We start from the raw sequence: 20,852 nt of genomic DNA on the forward strand, positions 1-20,852 counted from the left end.
AGAATAATCAAATGAGATGAGAGCGATGAAATATTCAATTTATTGTTATTGGCACACTGCCCTCCAACAAAGAGAATAATCAAATGAGATGAGAGCGATGAAATATTCAATTTATTGTTATTGGCACACTGCCCTCCAACAAAGAGAATAATCGAATGAGATGAGAGCGATGAAAGACTATATTCAATTTATTGTTATTGGCACACTGCCCTCAAACAAAGAGAATGATGGTATTTTCTAGGAGGATATGCGAGTAGGGTTTGTTTTGCTGTGATGATTGAATTGAAGTAGTGATGATGGTCGATGGTTGTGAGTTGTTGATTTAAGTAAACTGGTCTGATGACGATGGCGAAACAACTATCATCAGATGGGTGTTTATATAGAGAGGAAATGAATAAGCACCGGTTGAAAAGCCATGTTGAGAATTAAAAGCGTCCACTATCAATAGAAAGCCTTGCAGAGCAAATTACATGCTTTCAATCGCAAGGTGTAAAGAGCAATGGTGAGCATATGCATTTGAATAAATCATGTCAGCACGATTGACTGCTTTTCATTTCAAGTCACCTTGGAGAATTACTGCTTTGTCCTTTTGAAGTAGGACTTATGTATTTGAATAAATGCTGTCAGAGCGATTGCCTGCTTTGATTTCAACTGCCTTGGGGAATCAGGGCTTTGTCCTTTCAAAGTAGGACTATACCTATCTTTTTGATACATTGCTCTTTGGTTTTTTAACGTGATCTTTGAACAATAGTGGCATTTAGATTTTTTCACTACAGCTCAAAAGCTTTTGTCAGACGACAAACTTTGGCTTGTTCCAATTTACGCCGGAGAATCTGATTGTGATCATCATCCTTGTCTCTCTTAGATTCCTTCACCAGTTATTTTCCAAGCCACATTCATTCACTGACTTGAATTGTTTCAAATTCAAAATACAAGATGGCACAAAGAGCTAGTCTAATTTCTTACACAGTAGCAGGTGGTCTATGGCTCGATTGTCGACATGCATTTCTCGAAGAACTCATCAATGTGGTTCCAACTTTTAATCACCTTATCTCACTTCCTGAATATATCCTTTGAAAGAGTTATTATAATGTGGGACAAAGATTAAGATATTATGATGAAGAGACTAATGTGAAGGCGATTGATTCGGATGGAGTTTGGGTTTGGCCTGTGATGCAAAATTTTGATTTCGTTGTGGAAAATGCAACAACAGTAGTATGAAGGATCAAATTTGATTTGCAACAATTCATGTCATCACAGAAGACGGATGAGTTTGTTTTTGATTTCAAACATCTTGATATCTTTCTAGTGCAAGAGTTCCTTGCCTTTCAAGAATTACTTGCCTTTAATCCAGTGGTGTTTCGCGTGATTGCATTAATATCCTGGTTTGTAGAAGTCAAACCAGGATATTATGAAAAGAAACCAGATTCACGAAAGAAGAAGGGTGAGTTATTAGATACATCGAAAGACATCACAGAGGAAACGATTATGACATCCGAAAACATGTTAAAGAAGTTATTGATTGAAGAAGAACATTTGGAGTTATGGGTATGGAAATTTATTGATGTTAATGATCCCATGAACCAAGTCTGTGAAGCATCGAGAGACTCTGCTGTAAGTCTTTTTGCACCCCCCTCACACCTCAAGTGCTTTGATTACGAGCAAACAAGCTGATTTCCATCATTCTTCTTCTTTGCTATCTGTTTGGATGTATTTACAGAGGGACATTGAGGAATGTCTTAATTAGTATTCGTTGGATTTTATAACATCCATTTCCCTTGATCTTGTGTTGTACAAGCTCTAACACAAACAGTGAACAGGCAAAACTTTTCATATTCTTTTGTTTTACCTGGGTAGCTCTTTATTTTGTTTTCTTATAATTCTCTTTACTATTTTGTTTTGACTCAGCTTTGGAACTCCATCAAATCTCAATGAATTTAAACCATTCAACATTTGTAAATCAAACTGATCTTCTCGATTTTCACTGTTCTGTTAGGGATTAGGGATTTTGAAAAGGGAATCAATGAAAAACAAAAGATGACAAAGCAAGTAGTAGAGCTGTGAGTAACAATATTAACATAGAACCTTTACCAAGTCCGGTAGCAGCATCTGGACTTGACATCACTTGATTGAATAACACCACAAGGCAAATCACGTTTATTCCACCCCTTTTACCGGTAACGGAATGCCAAGCTATCTCCTTGTTTCCTCATCGTGGCACAGGTCACATTGGTCAATCCCAGCTAAGTCAGATGAAGTAGCCTAGTCAGGGTTATAAGTTTTTGTCAAATTAAATTAACGGATCATTGCTCATTTTCTCAAAACTGCTAGGTGGTATATAGGGGCCACGCATAAGATGAAAAAGTTATTCCACCATCCGTTTTCCCCTTTTTTCATTCATCTTACCCACTTTCTCAGTAATCTTTCCCACTTTTTCATTCATCTTTGTTACCCAACTTTCACCTTTCATAAACTCCCCATCCAGCCACCATCAGAATTCAATTTACAAAGACGTTTCTATAGTGTTTATTGACTTTTGTGTAAATCAAAGTCATATATTCCGCTTTTTTTCATAGTCAAGATTGTCCATAGTTTTCATTGTTTTTCCCTACAAACCACTCACCTCAGCCACCACTCAAAGATGGATGATTATACCGCCCTCTTGACCACCATTGTACCCACCACAGCCGAAGTAAGGTCACATCTTGCCTTTTTTCTCATGGCTCAATGCTAACCCTTGATACTCCGTACAGGCAACACGTGTGAGATTAGGGGAGGAAGGAGTTGGTTGGTTCTCAACCCCAACCAGTCTCACCTTGAAAGATGATGAAGGTGGTCACCACATTGAACCACTGACAGCTCTTGGATATGTTCTCCCACGGCACAGGCTCAAGCAATGTAGAACCTATCAACTCATTGGGCCTCTTGGGATTGACTCCAAAACTGAAGAAGCCTTCATCAAACATACTCTTGACACACGCATTGAGGTTGGAACCCACTGTCCTGATCTGGAAGCTCTTGCTGGGAGATCCATGCTTAGTGGCCTTGGTAAGGTGCTCAATGTTACCTTTGACAACGTGGCCATTCCAAGGGTTTGGAATTTGACTGTCACTGCACAGCACCATTGCTATGACCCTGTTGTAAGTCCATGGTCTTTGTTATTTCTTGAAAGTGACAAGATATTGACTCCCGGCACCCAGAACAACCACCTAGTTGCATTTGACGTCACATATCGCTTTCTTCATCTCAGTCCACGTCCAGCTGATTGGGGGAACATCTACGCAGGTACAACATGCTGGTTCAATGGCACAGTACAAGGGAGAGATCCCATCTCCAAAAATTTCATAGTTAGAGTACACTTTTTTTCTAACCAAAAACCTCGTGATGTAGGCAAACATAACTGACTTTGTGACTTCCTTAACAGGTGCGCAACTACTCTTTCTTAGGCCGCATCCGCGAGCTTCCCTGATGGGATGCAGTTACCCAAAGCAATTCTTGCCCGTGACTAATGAGTCAATTTCTTCAGATCACCGCATGTTGTTGAATTACTCTTTCCACTCATTCTTCAATTTACACTCATTTGACCCCCCACATTCACTTGAATAACTGCAATTGTTCTCAATTAACAATTGAGCTTGACACGATTGTGTTATTGTTACATTAAACTTCAACAAGACTTCTCAAAAATCGTATTTCCAACTCAAGGGGAGGGTTTCAATCAACCCCTCACCCACCATAAGAGACCGATAAAAAGAATTTATCAAGAGGTTTGAATACTAATCATTAATGATTGGAGAATGAGTGGTTCCCCCACTCAACACAACAGATATCAATTTCTAGAAACCAAATTTTCTTGGCTGTTACCTTAGCGTAACATGTTTTCAAAAGGTTGAATTGGAGAAAAAATTAAAGCATAAAAAAAACAAAGTAAAACCTTCAATATTTGTGATGTTTAAGCGTTTGATTTTTAAAAATGTATTCTCATGTATTCCAACCTACAGGGCCCCTTCTCCAAGGAACTCCATTCCTGGGCGTTTGTCCAGTTTCTTTGTCAGCCAAGCATTCCTGAAATATAACATCTCTTCCAAAAACAAGTTGTATACAAGTGGGTGCATATTTCTACACATTGACGCAAATCCCCCATACCAAATATTACTAAGTTCTCCTGCTGAAGCGTTAAAGATCCAACTTCCGTCTTCTTGGATATCAGGAAAGAGACTTGGGTCAGTGAATAATCGGCAGAATTCATCGCTTTCTGCATGGGAGCGATGGTGGAATGGATCCACGGGTATGACAGTTCCAAGGAAGCGAGTACGATCCGTATTACCAGTGTATATATGTTCGGTCAACCGGCATGCATTGTCATAAAAAACCACCTCTGGAATACCTCGTGGGAAGGACTCTTCCAGAAAGTCCTGTTTGATTGACATCCAGATGTGACACAGATCAGACACAGAATCAGGAAGCATTTTAACCATACCAACTCACCTTGACTGCACTGACGGACTCCGCATTATAAAAGGTTTTCCGTGCCAATATAATTCCACAACATGCTACAATCAACTGATCATTGTGTGTACGAGATCGAGATAGCAAGTATTTGCCAGCCGCCTGCGACTCGCCGCCGTCCCGCGCACCCTTGTGTGCTCTCTGCGACTCATCAGCATGCTGCAAGCTTTCAAGATCTTCAATCTGTCCGGTCTCAGAATTCATATGCACCGTAGGATCAATATTGAGATTAGAGCCCGGACGATTAAGAATAGAGGTTAGAGAGAAATTCCCTTGGACACGCTGATTAAATTTGGCCCATGCCTCAATGTGGGCTATGTTGTCGCAAGTCTGGCTATCTTTACACGCTGGCTTAGGGCAGGGTTGTGCTTGACAGCGCCCACCCAGGATTGGAAAGTGGTCGGTGCAATACCGATCGTTGATGTTTGCCAGCTTCTTTGTGCAAGGGCCTTCAGGTGGGGGCTGTCCAAGAGATCAAGAGATTTCCTGCAGTTGCTGAGATGAGGCGCTGCAGCGCCAGTGCCCAATTGTCAGACCGTCGGTGACAACTGCACGGATAGCTGTGCCGATGTATTAAATCCCGGTGTCAGCAGTTGCAAGCGGGAAGCGTTCAATTGGGTGACATACATTTGTAGATCACTTCACCGGTATCTGGATCCACACCACCAGGTGTCAAGCGGACACAGCTGGAGCAATAATGGTCCCGGTATCGAGATCCTTCAATATCCAATTGATTGAGGTGCAATTCGATTTCCGAGTCGAAACGGATTGAATCGGTGCCACTGGAGGTTACTGCGAGAAAAGACCCTCTTCGATCTGCGTGATTGATCAATGAGTGAAGTATAAGCCCATCGCGACACACTTCTTCTGAGAGAGACGGAGTGAAGCCCTGCCGGGGGGTGAATGTGGCAACATCGGAGTCATCTACAAAGATCTGGTTAAACCAGTTAACCAGATTGAAATGTGATACACTAAATGAGGAGCGAATATAATGTCAGTGTTAGACTGGTTATACGGAGAAAGGATCACAGAATCATGAATCACTCACTGTGCTAACATTTGAATGATCCGGAACATGTAGGCCAAGCGGCAAGTCATATAGTAATGGCAGTGTACGTGAAGATAATCCTGGTCGCGTCCCATTTTGTTTGTATAATAATGTCGCAAACCATCTCGAGTATAAAAACTAGGTCTGTAGAAGGTGCCACAGAGTTGGTCTGCCGTCCAAACCACAGTAACTTCAGTAAGTGACGTTGGGATTTGGATAGAATTTGGAAACTCACTGGAACAGCATAGAATGACGGTCTCAATCGTGTGGACGCCATCAACGTCGTACAGGTAACCGTTGAGGCGCGAGTGAACATGTAAGTTGTGTGAGTGGCCATTTGAGCAGCAAACAAGACACTGGGAAAAGGGTGCGCGTAAAAAGCGTTCGGGAAGCTTGGTTGTAAGATCCTCCTGCATGCCAAACTTGCGGACAGTAGCAGATGGGTTGATTCGACACGAGGGTAAGATCGCAAACATGATTCGCCATAGTTCAGAATATAAGTCATGGGGGTATCCAGGCGATAGCGCTGTTGCAAGGAACGGTATGAGGGTGAACCGAGTTGATGTCAGACGTAGAGATTCGCCGGCGATGTGTAGGGCTTCAGCGGCCAGGGTGGCGAACCGCACAAAGTCGGCGACGTTGAGTGTCGCAGAGAGCTGAGGTGATTGACTGTTGAGCTGTGCAACAAAATCACGTAAAAGCATCTTTAAAATTGACCGAAGTGTGGGAGGGTAAGCAACAGTGTTAGTGTGGAAGGTCAAGGATGCATGAAGCAGTGATGGATTTTGGATGTAGGGCGTGTCACCTCCCACATGTCACCTGTGAGTATACCCTAGTTCCACAATCAGGCCATGTGTTTAAGGCGGGCTTAAGGGGTTTGTCATTGGTTTTGTCAAACTGCTAGGATGATAGGTGAACAAGATTTTACATGCCTAATCCCCGGAGTAAACCCATGCATCATGGGTTTATGCAAGATTATCACGATTATCAGGGGTGTATCAGACCAATCCCCTGATTCTCCGGCCTACCGCTGAGAATTACCTCGGATCAAAACCTCGGGAAGCTTCTGTCTGAGGTTTTGCATCCGAGGATACCTCGGATTTTGTAATCCGAGGTAAATATGTTGGTGGTGTAGGCTGATGGTTCTCAGCATCATTGCCACCACAGTGCTGTTGCAGGCCTCTTAAGCCCCGCTGACAATGCTGCGCAGACGCATGTATGGTTGGACAACACTTTGGCAAGTAGCAGTTTTGGTATTTTTGGTGGTCAAAGTAGGCTGATCTTTATGATCCATAAGAGACAAATATGCATTATGTACATGTCCCTATGCCTAGGAATTGTAATCATTGCCCCACCGCTGCAGAACTTGCATGATTACGTAAATCACTTGGAGGTGACTATACATGACCACTGGCACTGAGTCAGAGGGCTTTGATCCAAGAGGAGAGCTACATCTCAAAGGCCACAGCAGGGTTGATGGTAAATTTTGACCAGGTTTCAACTTCAGATCAAAACTTCTACCAGCAAGCTGGTCTTGTCACATGTCCCTCATTTTGCCCTTGGGCTTGTCCGACAGATCAGATGAAGTGGTGGGACCAAACTTAACAAAAGTTTGCAGTGGGACTTGGTCAAGTCAGAAAAGTTGTGAAGGGCAAACTTAGAATGTTGAGTCCATAACCCATGAACATGGAGAGGGTATGGTATTACTGGAGTATAGATGTTTGGTTTCCTGGGAAGTTTGGAACCAATTGTTTTGAGTCTTGACCTCCAGTCCTCTGCACTGTTTCCACTCCATATCAATCCATATTTGATACCTACATAGATCATCAGTCTGGAGTCAGTAATCAGCCATTCTCAATTGGTTTGCTTGGGTTGCACCAAATTTCTGGTTTGCTGGCCCATTTCTTCTGACCTTGAATGTCACCATCTGTTTGTTCCAGACCAAGAAGAGCCTGATCCATTCATATGCCTTCATATACCTTCATGTTCCCGCAAGTCACCATATTTGGAGATTGCATACATAGGCTACATGCCTCCATATCTGCATTCATTTATCCTTCCAATATTGGGTAGTTTGTCTGGAATGTACAAAACTAAGCCAGCACCTGGTGATTGGACCCCCAAAAAGACCATTCAAGAGACACAAGCACTGTTCATCAGCTGATACATGTCCAGTTTGCAGAACAACAATGTGTGTCAAATGCATGTCACCTTTTTGTTCTTCATAAAACCATGCAAGAAGGAACAACACATCAAAACATTTGGGGCAAATCAAATTATATTGGAAACTCTTCAAGACTACAATCCTAAAGCTCATTTCAACATCCAGTTGGATGATATCAATGGGGCTTGTAAACTTGATTGGGGTTCAGAGGAATCTGAAACTCATCAACATCAAGATAGCCTGCTCAACAACTCCAATGTGATTGCAAATACTAAAAATCCACCTGAAGACGCAAAAGGAGCCAACAAAACTGGTGATGACAAGAGTCTAACAGTTACAACTGATGATGATGATGAAGTTCTCTAAGAGTATAAGCTTTGTAAGATCATAATCAGTTCTCAGTCAGCTATGAGAGAACTCAAGTGAGATGAAAAAGCCAAGTACCTATGGGTACAAGAAACAATAGAATAGAATGAATGGAGAAAGAAAGCAAAATATCAAAAGATTCATTCTTTATATATTGTAAAGAAATCATGTAAACTCAGTACAAAGAAAATATATTAACAAAGGAAAAGAAACTATGATGTCATATGATAATGAAAAGGATTGAAAGAGGAATTGAGTTACAATGATGAGATCATAAGAAGAGAATTAATAATTGTCTTTATAAACTCTACCAAAACAACAAGGGATCATTCCAACTGTTTGATTATCTCTGGAACTATCTTGGCTTCCATCTCCTATGTATGCTGCCTGATGTTCTCAGAGTACAAAGACATGGCATACTGACACCCTGAAGAAATTGCTTTCATTTGCAGTACAGTCAAGAGGAGTTTTGCTGTCATGGCCAAAGAATCTGGCTATGTACTTCCAGAAGATATGGCTATCTAATCTGGAGCCTCCGCTGAACCTGAACCTGAATTGCCACTCACAATCACAGTCCAGGAAAACAGAGGACTGCCGCCTGTTAGTAAGATATTTTCTCTAATGCCAAACACATGTGTTGAGAGCCAGTTGTACAGAGCTACAAGACTCCTTCAATCTTAAACCATCATGTCATTCAAGAAAAGACGGAGGAGGAGAATATTGGAGAGAGACAATTCATTTGTAGATGAATCTGAAGCATTGATCATGAGCCAAAGTTTTACCATGCACCGGCCTGTGATGGGTTCTTCCAGGCAGAAGGATTGCTAGAGCTGAAATCTGACAAAACGTAAGTGAGCATCATCATACCTACTGGTGTCAGATGATTGAATTTTTGCCCTGTACAAAATCAATTGCAGAAATACTAGGAACCACAAGATAGCTAGCAAGGTAGTGCAGAAATTGAAGTAAGCTCCTCCCAGCACAATCTTGAGCCAATAATCTCCAAAACCAATGAGCAAATATCAGGTCAATCAACCCTCAAACCCAACACTAGCTCTACCTTCAGAATCACAGGATCTTCATGACAAGGGCTTCTCAAAGGCAGCTCATATATCAACTTCAGAAAATTCCACAGCACTATCCCTTCCCCCCACACTGTCTACTTCAAAGAACTCCAAACATTGCACCTCCCACTTACCACCCATCAACCTTATCATGCATTCTTCTCAGATGTTGGGAATTTAAACAAATCCTATTCATATTCTTGACAATGAAGAAGATTTCTCAGTGGCACTATTGACAGATGCCTTCCAACCAATTTCACAGAATTGTGTCCCGGGGAGACCTGAAAAGACAGCAGTGTTGAAGAGAACAGTAACTTACAGCCCGTGTGCCATATCGAGCTGTTTACAAAGTCAATTTGGCCATGTGGGGAAGACAGACAGGCCTCTAGCCACTGAACTCAAGGCTGTGATCCATGGGCTGAAAGTTGAGGTAGATGCAGGTAAGACTAATCATCTATGAATGTGAAGTTACTTTATTCACTTTGACTAACATCATGTGTGTTTTTTATTCACATTGGTTCTTCCATTCAATCCTATAGAACCTCTACCACATCTCTTTACTCTCACATTAGAGGTAGCTCAATTGGTGTTGGATTTGAATGAATACAATGCCATATTGTTTTGTCACCTCACTCAAATCTTTCCTCACAAAACACTCACCATCAGAGTGTGTTTCAAACTTTTTTTGAATCCCATCACCTCTCCTAATAATCATTCATAACAAGATACCTGAAATGAAAATGCTTGATCTCTTAATTGGTAATGGTTTTACAGAAACTTGTCACACAAGAAATTTGCCCACAGAAAGAAAAATATATTGAAGATCAAATTGATCTAAGGATTGGTCGTCTTCAGGTTCTTGTTGACAAAGCCATGATGAATATCATGATAAATCATGAGAAGGCTTTGGCCAATTGGCAATTAGCTATGGATGAATTGGAACAGGAATCAAACTTACAAAAGACTGAGTCTTATGCTTCAACAGAACATTCTTTGATCAATAATATGTCCTCCAAAAGTGGACCTCAAATTGTGGATGGACAACATAGGTTTGAGGTGTAGTGCAGATCAATAATCAACTATCTAACAAACTTGATCCACCCATGTGGTATATTTCTGCCTTGATTTATTAGCTAAACCACCAACAAAGAGATTCAATTTTAGTACAACTAAGCAAGAGGTGTATTACAACATCCTCAAATTAGAAGATAAACTATGCAAAACAATCTGGGGAACTCAGTACATTTGATTACCAAATTGAATTGATCTCCACTCTATCTCTGCCTCCCTCTTCCTCTCAAAAGTGCAAAAAATATAAATATTGATTCTTCTTCAATCAAGTTTTTATTCCTCTACCATCAAAGGGAACTTGTGGATGGAATTATAACATTCAAGGATTCAGATCATCAAAAACAATTGGGCCTAAAAGTTAAGTCTTGATATGCAAGAATCTCAATCCCCCCATCAAAATTTTGGGGTTCAAGCCATCAAAGCAAGGTTGACAAGTAAAAACCCATTTCTCCCCAACAATTCTGAATGTTTAATTCTGTCAACTATGGCCAGAAGGGTGCGGCAAGTTCTGAGTCCTTCTGGTGCAGAAGTGGCCCAAAGGCAATACAGGAGGATATATCCATTCAACTTGAATGTATCAAAAAAACTTTTTCCTCTCATATCAGCTTTAACTAGGGCCCCGGCGGCTGCCGCCGCCCCCACAAACAAATGGCCCTGACCAATTCACAGTCAATAATCTCCGAACAGAAGCGTCGCAGGTCGTGACTCTTCAATTCCCACACCCGTGGAAGATACAATTTATCTCTATTACAACAAATATAAGTGCTTTTAACTACAACAAACGCAACGTAACGCAACAACCACAAAGCCCACATCGAAAATGTGTCTTTTTAATCTTCGTCCATTGCATGTTGGTGTTGATACAGTCTACTGACTTCGGAAGCGACTATGTTATCAGTATCAGAGGTTCCGTTCGCTGATCCAAGTCCAACCATAATGTTGCTTAAGTCTCAAGATCTCGACAAAGCTACGTAAAGTTGCCCGTGGCTGAAGACTGGCGTCGGTAGTAGAATACCAACTTTTTCGAGACTCTGGCCTTGTGCCTTGTTGATGGTTAAGCAAAAAGCGTGAGCTATAGGAAATTGATACCGAGAGAATTTGAATGGAGCTGGATCTTTCCCATCATGGTTCAGCTTGATCTTAGGAATACCCACGACATCCCTGGTTCGTGGACCCGTAATCACTTCACATTTCAAGACATGTGGTTTTACGTCCAATATTATCAAACATGTTCCGTTGCATAGTCCCTTGGCCACGTCAATGTTTCGTAGTAACATTATCGGAATACCCTCCTTCAATTCAATGACGTGGTCTGGGAACCCATTTATGATTTGGGCATTCAAGACCTCCTCCGTCAAAGGTTCCGCCGCGTCGGGGTCCGCAGTGTCACTTGAAATTGAGGTCGTAGATAACCCGACAACGCTTCGCACCAACAATCTATTCACATCTTTCACTCCCTTATTTAATGGTGTTATTAAGCATCTTTCACTGTAATAAGTCTCTTTTCTTCCGTTCTCGACACCATATGGTTCCTCTATCATCTCCCGATATACCCACAGAATTGTTGCGTAATCTAACTCCCCTGGCGCAGAGATAAAGGTTTTTATTGAGGAAAGGTCAACCTGGTCATGATCTTGATCTTGAAGCTGCCCTGATCCCAGTCTCAATAACCAATCCGCGAACTCGGCATTTTGAGTGTCGCCCACGGCGTCTTTTTGGAGTCGAAGATTTGCAGTTAAAGCGCGTTCTTCAATGTAACCCCAAAGAAATGAGCGTAAGAGACATGATTTGACCTGGCTATGAAGGTCCCCACCTGGAACAACCGGAAGAATTTGTCGGAAGTCACCTGAGAAAATGATTGATAGACCTCCAAAAGGTCTGTCATCTTTTCGAAGGCTTCTCAGTGTCCGATCTACCGCCTCAATGTCCACCTTTTTTTGCATTGAAATTTCGTCCCACACGACTATTTTTGCCTGAATCACCTGGTGGCTCAAGAAATCCCCGCCTGAAAGATCACAAGTCAATGTTGAATGAGCGTCAATGGGTATTTTGAAGGCCGAGTGAGCTGTCCGACCATGCAGGAGGAGTTGCGCAGCAACCCCTGATGACGCCACCGCAATAAAGGGAAGTTCAAGACTCCAGAAGTAATGCAGTATAGTATTCAACAAAAAAGTTTTCCCGCTGCCCCCTGGTCCATCCACAAAAATTAATGTTTGCTTCCCATCATCCTTGTCCAATTTTACGTCGGAAAAAATTGCACGTTGCTCATCGTTCAACATTGGTATTTGCCGCATGATAATCTCTTCACTTTGTTTTCTTGCATCATCTTGACTTGTAATGGCTGAGTTGGCCACCGCGTGTGAAGCCATTGCAATGTCTAGGTCGAAGTCAGGCAAGCAAACCATGTCTGCGTCTTTGCCCATTTCCGCTATGTCATGGCTCATCAGAAACAAACCATAGTTCTTGACCTGCTCTTGCGATGGCAGATGGCCTGCGCCTTGATCCAATAGCCTTGGGATATCGTCGCACATTTCTTCCCAATGATTTTCCCAAAGCGCACATGGGTCTGATGGCGGTGTATGACACAGTAGTATGGCAAATAAATATTGCATTTGTTTCCCAGAAGCCCAGACCGCAGCTTCCTCTAAACAGGCATTATACGCCTTGTCCGACTCTAGGAGCCCTAGAGCATCAGCAGCTTCTCTGAAAGTTGCGTACTCTACACCCCCGACCGTTTGTAGATCCCGGAATGAAGTTGGTCCTTTGATCTTTGTCAATAAAAGTCTCAAATAGAATTTATCCCCGTGTTGAGCACTTGCGTAGTTGATCCTACCAATGCACGGAATTGTGTTATCTCTCATTTTGAACCGCTTGTCTGTCCAAGTGAAGTATTCAGCTATGTCGGAATAATAGCAATCTTTTGCCCGAACACCACCTTGCCCTTCTGCGTCTTCCTTACACAGGCGAAAAAAATTGATCAGAGTTGTGTTGCATGCCGAAGCGGCATCGGCAATTTGCTGTCGGGTACCATCCGGTGCAAAATAGACTTGATGCTGGTTCTCCAAATGCAAGTCCAAATTTTGAACTGGTGGCCAATTCACGGCAATTGGAAATTTGTAAAGACGCCAGGCAGCTATGGAGTCTGTATGTATCAGCAAAAATACTTCATCTTATCTATGAAATAAACTCACCCTCCGAAGCTCCGACATATCTATTTTCAACATAGTATTTAGGCTCATTTCTTTTCTTGCTCCTTTCTTCAAGTTTGATGTTTGCCATGTCACTACTCTTGGTGATGTACTTATATAGATATTTGATTGCTCTCGATCCCGCGGTGAACTCCACATTCATATGACATTCAAACTTCATGAGAAGGAATGGGTTATACGGGACCACATATTGATTTGTGAATATTTTCCCCCCTTTGTCAAAGGTGATGCCGGAGTTTCTTCTTCGGTAAACTGGATACGGCCCGTCATTCATTAAAGTTTTCTCATTGTAGGGCTTTGGATATCCAGCCTTGCAAACACCGTTTCTTAAGCACCCCTTTCTTTCGCATGGACCATGAAGCATATACTTTGTGACCAACTCGAACAACCTCGGTTCTGATCTTGGATCTGGTAATTCTGCACTAACTAAATTATCGACATCGTCCGGCAATTTAGGCCTATCTGACGGAGCCAAAATGAATATAGCGTGAATGTGAGGCAGCCCCCGCTTCTGGAACTCAATCCTATAAGAATATGCAATGACCTTGCCCAAAACACCCACTTTAGCTACGTCGTGGATCATCTCGTCTATCTTCATCTTAAAGACTCTAGCGACTATCTCAGGCCTATCAATCGCCGTTTCGTCCCCAATCAGACAGTTCTGTATTTCACGCCAATGCGAATTAGCCGTCATTGTGATAAATAAGCTAGGGTAACCAAACTTCCTAACCAGCGCCATGGAATTTTGATATACCTCCTTTAAGTGACGGGGACCACCTTTGAATGAGGAAGGCAAAACTATCAATTTTCCGTTAGGGTCCTCGTCCCCGTTGAAGGATTCAACAATGCCTTGATAGAGCTGTACTTTCAAACACTTTTGATTATTCTTGATGTAACGCAACCGTGCGGCCTCAACTATAACATACATATCAACTATCAATTCTTGCGTCAGAGCTCTTGAATGAATTACAGGTGATAGTGAACTTCTCCGCTCAAACATTAACCAAGCAAACCATTGTAGCTCAGTAACTTTTTTGTTTAGTTTTTTTCCTGCAACAAACATTCATTAGCTAAGGCTTCCCCTACAATTAGACACTGCGTTGCTTACCTTTGCCGGTTGCTGTTGGAGATCGGTAATTTTCATCCCAACCCTGAGACCCGTAAGGAAAGATCAAAGGGTATCGCATTGGGAAATACCCGGTGTGAAACTCACTAACATTTTGAAACGCGCCATCTTCTCTTTTCATGATAATTTCTCTCCCCTTCTTATTATCTTTGGTTGGGGACGTCACAATGGCTCCAATATCTTCAGGCCGAGGTTGATTATAAGTCTTGTGGTGGCGATTATCAGGGCTTAAGGTCTTGAGGACAATGGTACCATTATCAGTTTCTTCTAAGATTCTTTTTGCATTCTTAAACAGTTTTGCATAAGGATTGTTCTCATTGATAACGTCTTGGAGCTGTAACAACAGATTCTGATCTAAGCTATTCCCATAATGCTTCTGGCGCATGTTTGCTTCGGCAGTACCCGCATCACCCATGACAAAAATTTGAGCAAAAGCTGCTGGTGCGTCCCCGGTAGGTTGCAATGCCCCCAATCGGTGCGCGAGTTGACCACTAATACGAAAAGAATAGACACCTTCCTGGCCTGCTACTGTCCAATCTAGATCTGCTCCAAGAGAAGTGAAAGACAAAGCGTTGTTGTAATCTCTTATCCTTTTTCTGTATTCAGTTGCGCCTATGATAATTGATGAGTCAATTTATTGAAGCAAAATATAGTAAAAAAATTATTTACCTGAATCACTCCGGGTTAACAATCCTTCTAGTGCTGAAGGCAGCTGCCCGTCATTGCAGTAGAAAGCTGGTAATTGAACCTCTCCTTGCTGACAACACATTGAATATATTCTAGTATTCTTTTGTTTTTGAGTCTTCTCTAATGTCCAGTGTAAAGTGCCACACTTCTCGCATGCTTCTTTGCAATTACCACAGAAGAACGGTAACTGATCTCCGAATCGACTAATAAGTGAAGTTTTGCTTCGTTCTGATTGATTGGTGACGACGGGCGGCATGGTTGGGTTGGCAAAGAAAGATAATGGATAATTCAAAAAGACAATGTAAGTAAGATTTAAGGAAAGAATGGTTGATAAGAGGTCAAGAGTAGTGCGAAATGTTTCTTTCGATCATTTTAACCACCTTGGGTTTTGGCAAGTTGTAGTGATATTTCTTTTCCGGAACACAGTTGATATTTGCTACTTTTGGGATTTTTTAATACACAGCTTTTACATATGACAACGGCGAGTCTAAATTTCCGTCTATGGCAACCAATCAATGAATGTCAATGCCACAATAGAGAGGCTTGGCCGGCGAGAGAGATTTCAAGGACCGCACAAATATTTCCATTCCATACGTAGGCAAAACAATATGAAGTTGGAAATGACAACAAGTTAACTGGCGGACTCATGACATAGTTTACTATTTCAAGGGTTGGAAAATAAGGTGACTACTGTTAAATTCACAAGGCACCTAATAGAATATGAAATGAAGATCATGAGTCATTCAGCAGCTCGCTTAGGACGTTTAACTGGCATTTTCGCGGCCGACGTCGAAGCTTCCGAATTTGCATTATCTTCAACTACGGACGTGTTGTCGTTCTTGGAGTCAACTGGTTTCGAAACTTTGGTTGGGCTTTTGGGACTATAACTGAATCGCGATCGTCAAACCACTGCCAAAGCGGAGATAAGGAACATTGAGCGAGTCAAACTTACAATTTTCCTCGAGCACGGCCTGAGGGCGTCTTAACTGTATCACCTTCAACATTAGTCACACTGGCACTCGGTCCGACTCCCACTCCAGAATGACCGGACGTGACGTTTATGGAGTTAACCTGAAGTGATCGATGGTCAATACCTACCGGAAGACATGTCACCCGAAGGATGAAGGATCAATGACTTACATTGCAAACAAATCTCAACTCATCATGATTGAAGCCCAGTATGTGGCCCGAGACCATAATTTCTTTGCCAGCCGTGAATAGGGCTTGGATGTTGCCTAGGTAGATTAGTGGCCTTATACGATATTCGGTGATCCACATTTGATTTTTTCCGCTCTAGAACCATAAAACAATTAGAGAGAATAAACAATCAAACCAGGAGTATGGACTTACTGCCGGATCATAGTCTGAGTGCTCCATCAAGACTACAACAGTATCCTTGTCATACCCCGCCTCTCTCATATTTTTCTTCTCCTTCACAATTCCCAGTGCAGTAACAACAGTATTGTTGGTGAAGGTTCCAGGAAAAGAGTTTGACACATTCACTTGGTTGAGATGATCAGCTTCATAGTAAAGTTTTGGCCGAGCGTCTGAATTTGAAGCAACCATTCTTGCACGAATGGCGTAAACACCGTCTGTTTTGGCTGGATTAGTGGTACCGGTATGTGTAGCGAGGTCGACAGGGTACTCAATGAGGGGAGCATTATCAAGACCAAAACAAACGATCGACGCTTTCGCGTATTGGAGTCCGTAAGATTTGCCGTCCACAAAGACAGAATCGAACTATAACATTGGTCGTTAGGCAAATGTATTTCAGGGTTAACATAGAATGACTGACTGCTTCAAACACGTCAAAAGTACTGAAAACCATCATTGAATGTTTCCGTGGTTTAGGTTGAGACATGTGTTCAAGATAAAGTTGAGGATGATGATTAAATGAGTTGAATTCCTTTGACTCGTAACAATGGTCGTCAAATGGCGACGATATTTAGTTCCCCTATATAACGTCAAAATATCAAAGATGAAGTTAGCTGTGGCTTGCTTACAACGTCAATGGATTGTTTTCATTGTCCTCATTCTCTCTGGGACAAACAAGGACAACGTCTTAGCTCAGAAGAGGTTTGATATGTCCCTTGCGTCGCACGCAGCGACGCACTCTCGTGCTTGTTTAGCCTGGGATCAGCATTGAGAATGCCATGGCCTCGAGAGGCGTCCAACATACCCCTCGCCTCATGCAGGGGGACAGAAATATCTGCGGTAGAGTATTAGGGTCTCGTATGCAACCCCCCTACACGTCACAATACTGATAGAATCCATCAGCTATGGGGACGTGCGCAGAAGCGCATGAGGATGAAATCCATGTCGATAATGATTAGTTATGCTTACAATTGCAATCAGATGAGTCCAATCTCCCAATTTGGCCTCCGAATGACGCGCCGGTCGCGCATTCGGCTAACAAACAGCACACTACATCACAAAGCTTGTATGGGTTGTACTATAGGCATGCAATCCTGTGTAGTTAAGCAACCCCAGGGGTGCGACTCCATTCCACCAACATCACATCAGACGTAATTACCGGTGCGCGATGGCAGCAGATTGCAATGGATAATCCATCATTGGGTTATCAATCACTGGTAAAGATTAGCAAGCGTCAAACCTCCAGTTGCGATGTGACCAATCATGTATATCTAATCAGGCATAATTTGACCTATATGATACAATATATAGACTATGGCAGTGTCCCCAGTATTTTTTTTTGGGATGAGAGAAGGGCGCACCTTGTGAATGGTGCATGGTAGTTCAGCATAATATGACCTCTTTCTTGCTCGTTATAGTTACCCACGTCAATTCACTGTTCCACTTCCCAACTTGTATCACCCAAGCAACAAAACCAATATTTGTGCAATACATTATGGAATACTCAGCAGACGGAAGAAGGTTAACGATGGATTCAAGGAGCTTGGAGCTCATAGTCGCCATCAAGAACAATTTTGACAATCATACGTTACGCCAACACAGATTGCACAGCATATAGCTTCTCTTTACATGGCTAATCCCCTTCCTTTAGCCGGACCAGGAAACGCCATCATAACATACAATTGTGGCAAAACGTATGACGTGCATTTATTTGGACTCAACGCACATAGGATAGTGCGACCAGCAGAGGGCGAACCTTTCTGCCTCTTGACTCGTATTGAATACCCTAGCGCGGACGCGGAGTACAATAGTGAGTACGGCTCCGACCAACATAACAGATATCGCACGCACTTACCTGGAAAATTGTAGGCACATTCTGCACCATCTACTCAAACACTCCAGACGATAACGGTCGGGTGCGTGATTACAATGTCATCGCCAGGGTTGTGTCCGAAGCACCCATCACCAAGGCGTCAGTTGACCGCTTCTTAGCAAGGGTTCAAGAATGCCATATTGAATTGTAGATAATGAGCAATGACTCTCCGCTAAAGCTTGATGATCTCATGCATATTACCAAGATCTTTCATGTTATTATCTGCGTCTCCTTCCCTCTAATAATGATTATTACCGAAATCTATCTTGTTATCATCTGCGTCTCCTACCTTTTAACAATGATTATTTCGGAGATCTATCATGTTATCAAATGTGTCTCCTTCCTTTTAATAATGGTACATCTCCCAGGACGCTTTAGGATTTCAAAAAGGCTGTGTTATATCCTGAACGCGGGTCTGTATGCCTCTTTTCTGGCAGGTAATGAGTGGTCATAGCCATTAATCACATAAAGGCAGATGTGATATGTAAAGATACAAAAACCAAAACACCAAGAGAAAGAGATATAGATGTCTTAAAAAAGATGGGCAATGACACAGAACAGTTTTATAATTCTGACAAGAAAAGTTCGGGTACACGTCCCTCAGATACAACCACAATGAAAGTATATTTGCGATCGCGGTTATAACCGCCAATATAACCAGCCGAAGGAGTGAATGGTTTCCACCGTCCAACCCTAAAATCAAAACACAGACATAAGGTGTGGCACTACCAAAAGACGTACAGAGAAAGTAGTTACACCTTTAATATTAATGTACCTGAGAATCAGCCTGGCCAAGAATGAACTTTCAATTTGATAATACGAGACCAAATTAGTTGTCCATTTGACGTATCCGTGACCTGGTACTTGTTGGCAGTGATGGACATGCTTTACAGACATTGTTGAAAGTTGATTTTCGATACGGCTGAAGCTGAATTTCCAGGGAATGTGTGCTCAATAAAAGGAAGAGGTAAAGTTGTAATTGGAAGATGTGAAGAAGGATCTGAAAATAGGAAGGAAACACATCAATGTAGGCATTTTTATAGTGACGATATCCTTCGAACAAAAAAGCAAATGTACTCACCAAATGTTAAGAATCCGACAAAATGTACCGCATGCGATTGTTTATTTTTGGCAAGAGAACTTAATTGAAATGGCAGAAAAAAAAGCATCCGGTAATAATGGCATTGGACTCGTGATCAAAAGCCGTGGAGGCCATTGTGTTTGATGTGGAAAAGATGAAAAGCATTTAGACTCGGAATGAGCAGGTTTAGAGACCATTGTTTACGCTGTGCAAGGGGAACAAAAAGCATTGGATCTGTTCAAAAAGTTGGCTCCGGATGAGCAGGATTGAACCCCATTGTTTCTGTTGTGCAAGGGGGAGGAACAACCAAAAAATTAGTAGACCATTCTTTACGATGCGAACGGGGGATGAAACGCACCGGGATCAAAAAGGTAAAAAGCAAGACCATTACGATGAAAAGCACCGGGATCCAAAATGCGAACGGGAGATGAAAAGCAAGACCATTATTCACGACGCGAACGGGGGATGAAAAGCGCTGGGATCCGAAGCTTTTGCGATGCAATCGGGGGATGACGAGATCAAAGGCTTTAGAGCCCATCGATTACGATGTGATGTGGCTGGGGGAGAACGGGATCATAAGCTTTGGAGCCCATTGTTCACGGTGTGAAAGCATTGGGACCGGGACCAAAAGCATCGGAACCCATTGTTAGTCCAGATTTAAGTTTTATGATTTATGGCATGACAAAATTATTGTCATATTTGTAAATGTATGACTGGCAAAAGTTGCACTTTGCAAGGTGTAGTCCACAATGCCAAGTGCTGGACAAATGTATTCCAATTGGAAGTGCTGCCTGCTTGAGGTTCAAGCCAATTCAAGTCTCTTTAGCTGCCATGGGGGATGTGTAGATGAGCATATGCAAGTCTTGGAGCTGATATGAGGGCCAGTGTTCAGGTGGGTATGAGACAAGGCGCACAGTTAAATGTGCCTATTATATTGCCTACATCTCCTGCCAAAAAAGTGATCTCCAACCTTCCTTTGAGTCAAAAGTTGTACCCCAATGGAGTGGGTTCAATGTTTTTCCAAAAGGTCACAACAGTCACACCTTTGAGGGGTATACATTGCAATTTAGTGATGGGTCACAAGCTAGCACAACTCTTATATCACTGTGCCCAGATATGCAAGTCTTCCTCCACATGTTGTACATCAACGTCTGAGCTGATTAGGATATGCAAATTCACACACCAGTTTACAGTTCTTTGTTATCAATCCATATGAGTACATGATTTATTCTCACACCTGTTGCAGCCAACACACCTTGAGCCAAACAAGACATGTCTGG

The 20,852-nt window shown here is 42.3% G+C and overlaps 6 protein-coding genes across 6 annotated transcripts; 4 read left to right on the forward strand and 2 right to left on the reverse strand.

The window, feature by feature from the left end:
* Positions 1-1,248: 1,248 nt before the first annotated feature.
* On the forward strand, positions 1,249-1,674 carry MELLADRAFT_64350 (uncharacterized protein; the record flags this gene model as incomplete). Its single annotated transcript, XM_007411455.1, has 1 exon — positions 1,249-1,674. One exon carries the CDS (start codon positions 1,249-1,251, stop codon positions 1,672-1,674), a length of 426 nt encoding a protein of 141 aa, XP_007411517.1.
* A 967-nt stretch (positions 1,675-2,641) lies between these two features.
* MELLADRAFT_107850 (uncharacterized protein) lies at positions 2,642-3,348 on the forward strand (the record flags this gene model as incomplete). Its single annotated transcript, XM_007411456.1, has 3 exons — positions 2,642-2,692; positions 2,754-3,140; positions 3,286-3,348. 3 exons carry the CDS (start codon positions 2,642-2,644, stop codon positions 3,346-3,348), a joined length of 501 nt encoding a protein of 166 aa, XP_007411518.1.
* A 1,475-nt stretch (positions 3,349-4,823) lies between these two features.
* MELLADRAFT_88254 (uncharacterized protein) lies at positions 4,824-6,261 on the reverse strand (the record flags this gene model as incomplete). Its single annotated transcript, XM_007411515.1, has 4 exons — positions 4,824-5,017; positions 5,137-5,480; positions 5,558-5,747; positions 5,793-6,261. The coding sequence occupies 4 exons, from the start codon at positions 6,259-6,261 to the stop codon at positions 4,824-4,826; spliced, it is 1,197 nt and encodes a 398-aa protein (XP_007411577.1).
* Positions 6,262-7,724: 1,463 nt separating this feature from the next.
* MELLADRAFT_107851 (uncharacterized protein) lies at positions 7,725-10,213 on the forward strand (the record flags this gene model as incomplete). Its single annotated transcript, XM_007411457.1, has 6 exons — positions 7,725-8,078; positions 8,900-8,934; positions 9,005-9,035; positions 9,414-9,591; positions 9,691-9,818; positions 9,926-10,213. 6 exons carry the CDS (start codon positions 7,725-7,727, stop codon positions 10,211-10,213), a joined length of 1,014 nt encoding a protein of 337 aa, XP_007411519.1.
* Positions 10,214-15,983: 5,770 nt separating this feature from the next.
* Positions 15,984-17,105, reverse strand: MELLADRAFT_107853 (uncharacterized protein; the record flags this gene model as incomplete). Its single annotated transcript, XM_007411514.1, has 5 exons — positions 15,984-16,131; positions 16,197-16,315; positions 16,385-16,537; positions 16,595-16,984; positions 17,040-17,105. The coding sequence occupies 5 exons, from the start codon at positions 17,103-17,105 to the stop codon at positions 15,984-15,986; spliced, it is 876 nt and encodes a 291-aa protein (XP_007411576.1).
* A 1,142-nt stretch (positions 17,106-18,247) lies between these two features.
* MELLADRAFT_64355 (uncharacterized protein) lies at positions 18,248-18,642 on the forward strand (the record flags this gene model as incomplete). The annotated part of the gene is made up of 2 exons (XM_007411458.1): positions 18,248-18,428; positions 18,488-18,642. The coding sequence occupies 2 exons, from the start codon at positions 18,248-18,250 to the stop codon at positions 18,640-18,642; spliced, it is 336 nt and encodes a 111-aa protein (XP_007411520.1).
* Positions 18,643-20,852: the final 2,210 nt, after the last annotated feature.

The sequence above is a fragment of the Melampsora larici-populina genome (assembly GCF_000204055.1).
Source record: "Melampsora larici-populina 98AG31 unplaced genomic scaffold MELLAscaffold_25, whole genome shotgun sequence".
NCBI classification, from domain to species: domain Eukaryota; kingdom Fungi; phylum Basidiomycota; class Pucciniomycetes; order Pucciniales; family Melampsoraceae; genus Melampsora; species Melampsora laricis-populina.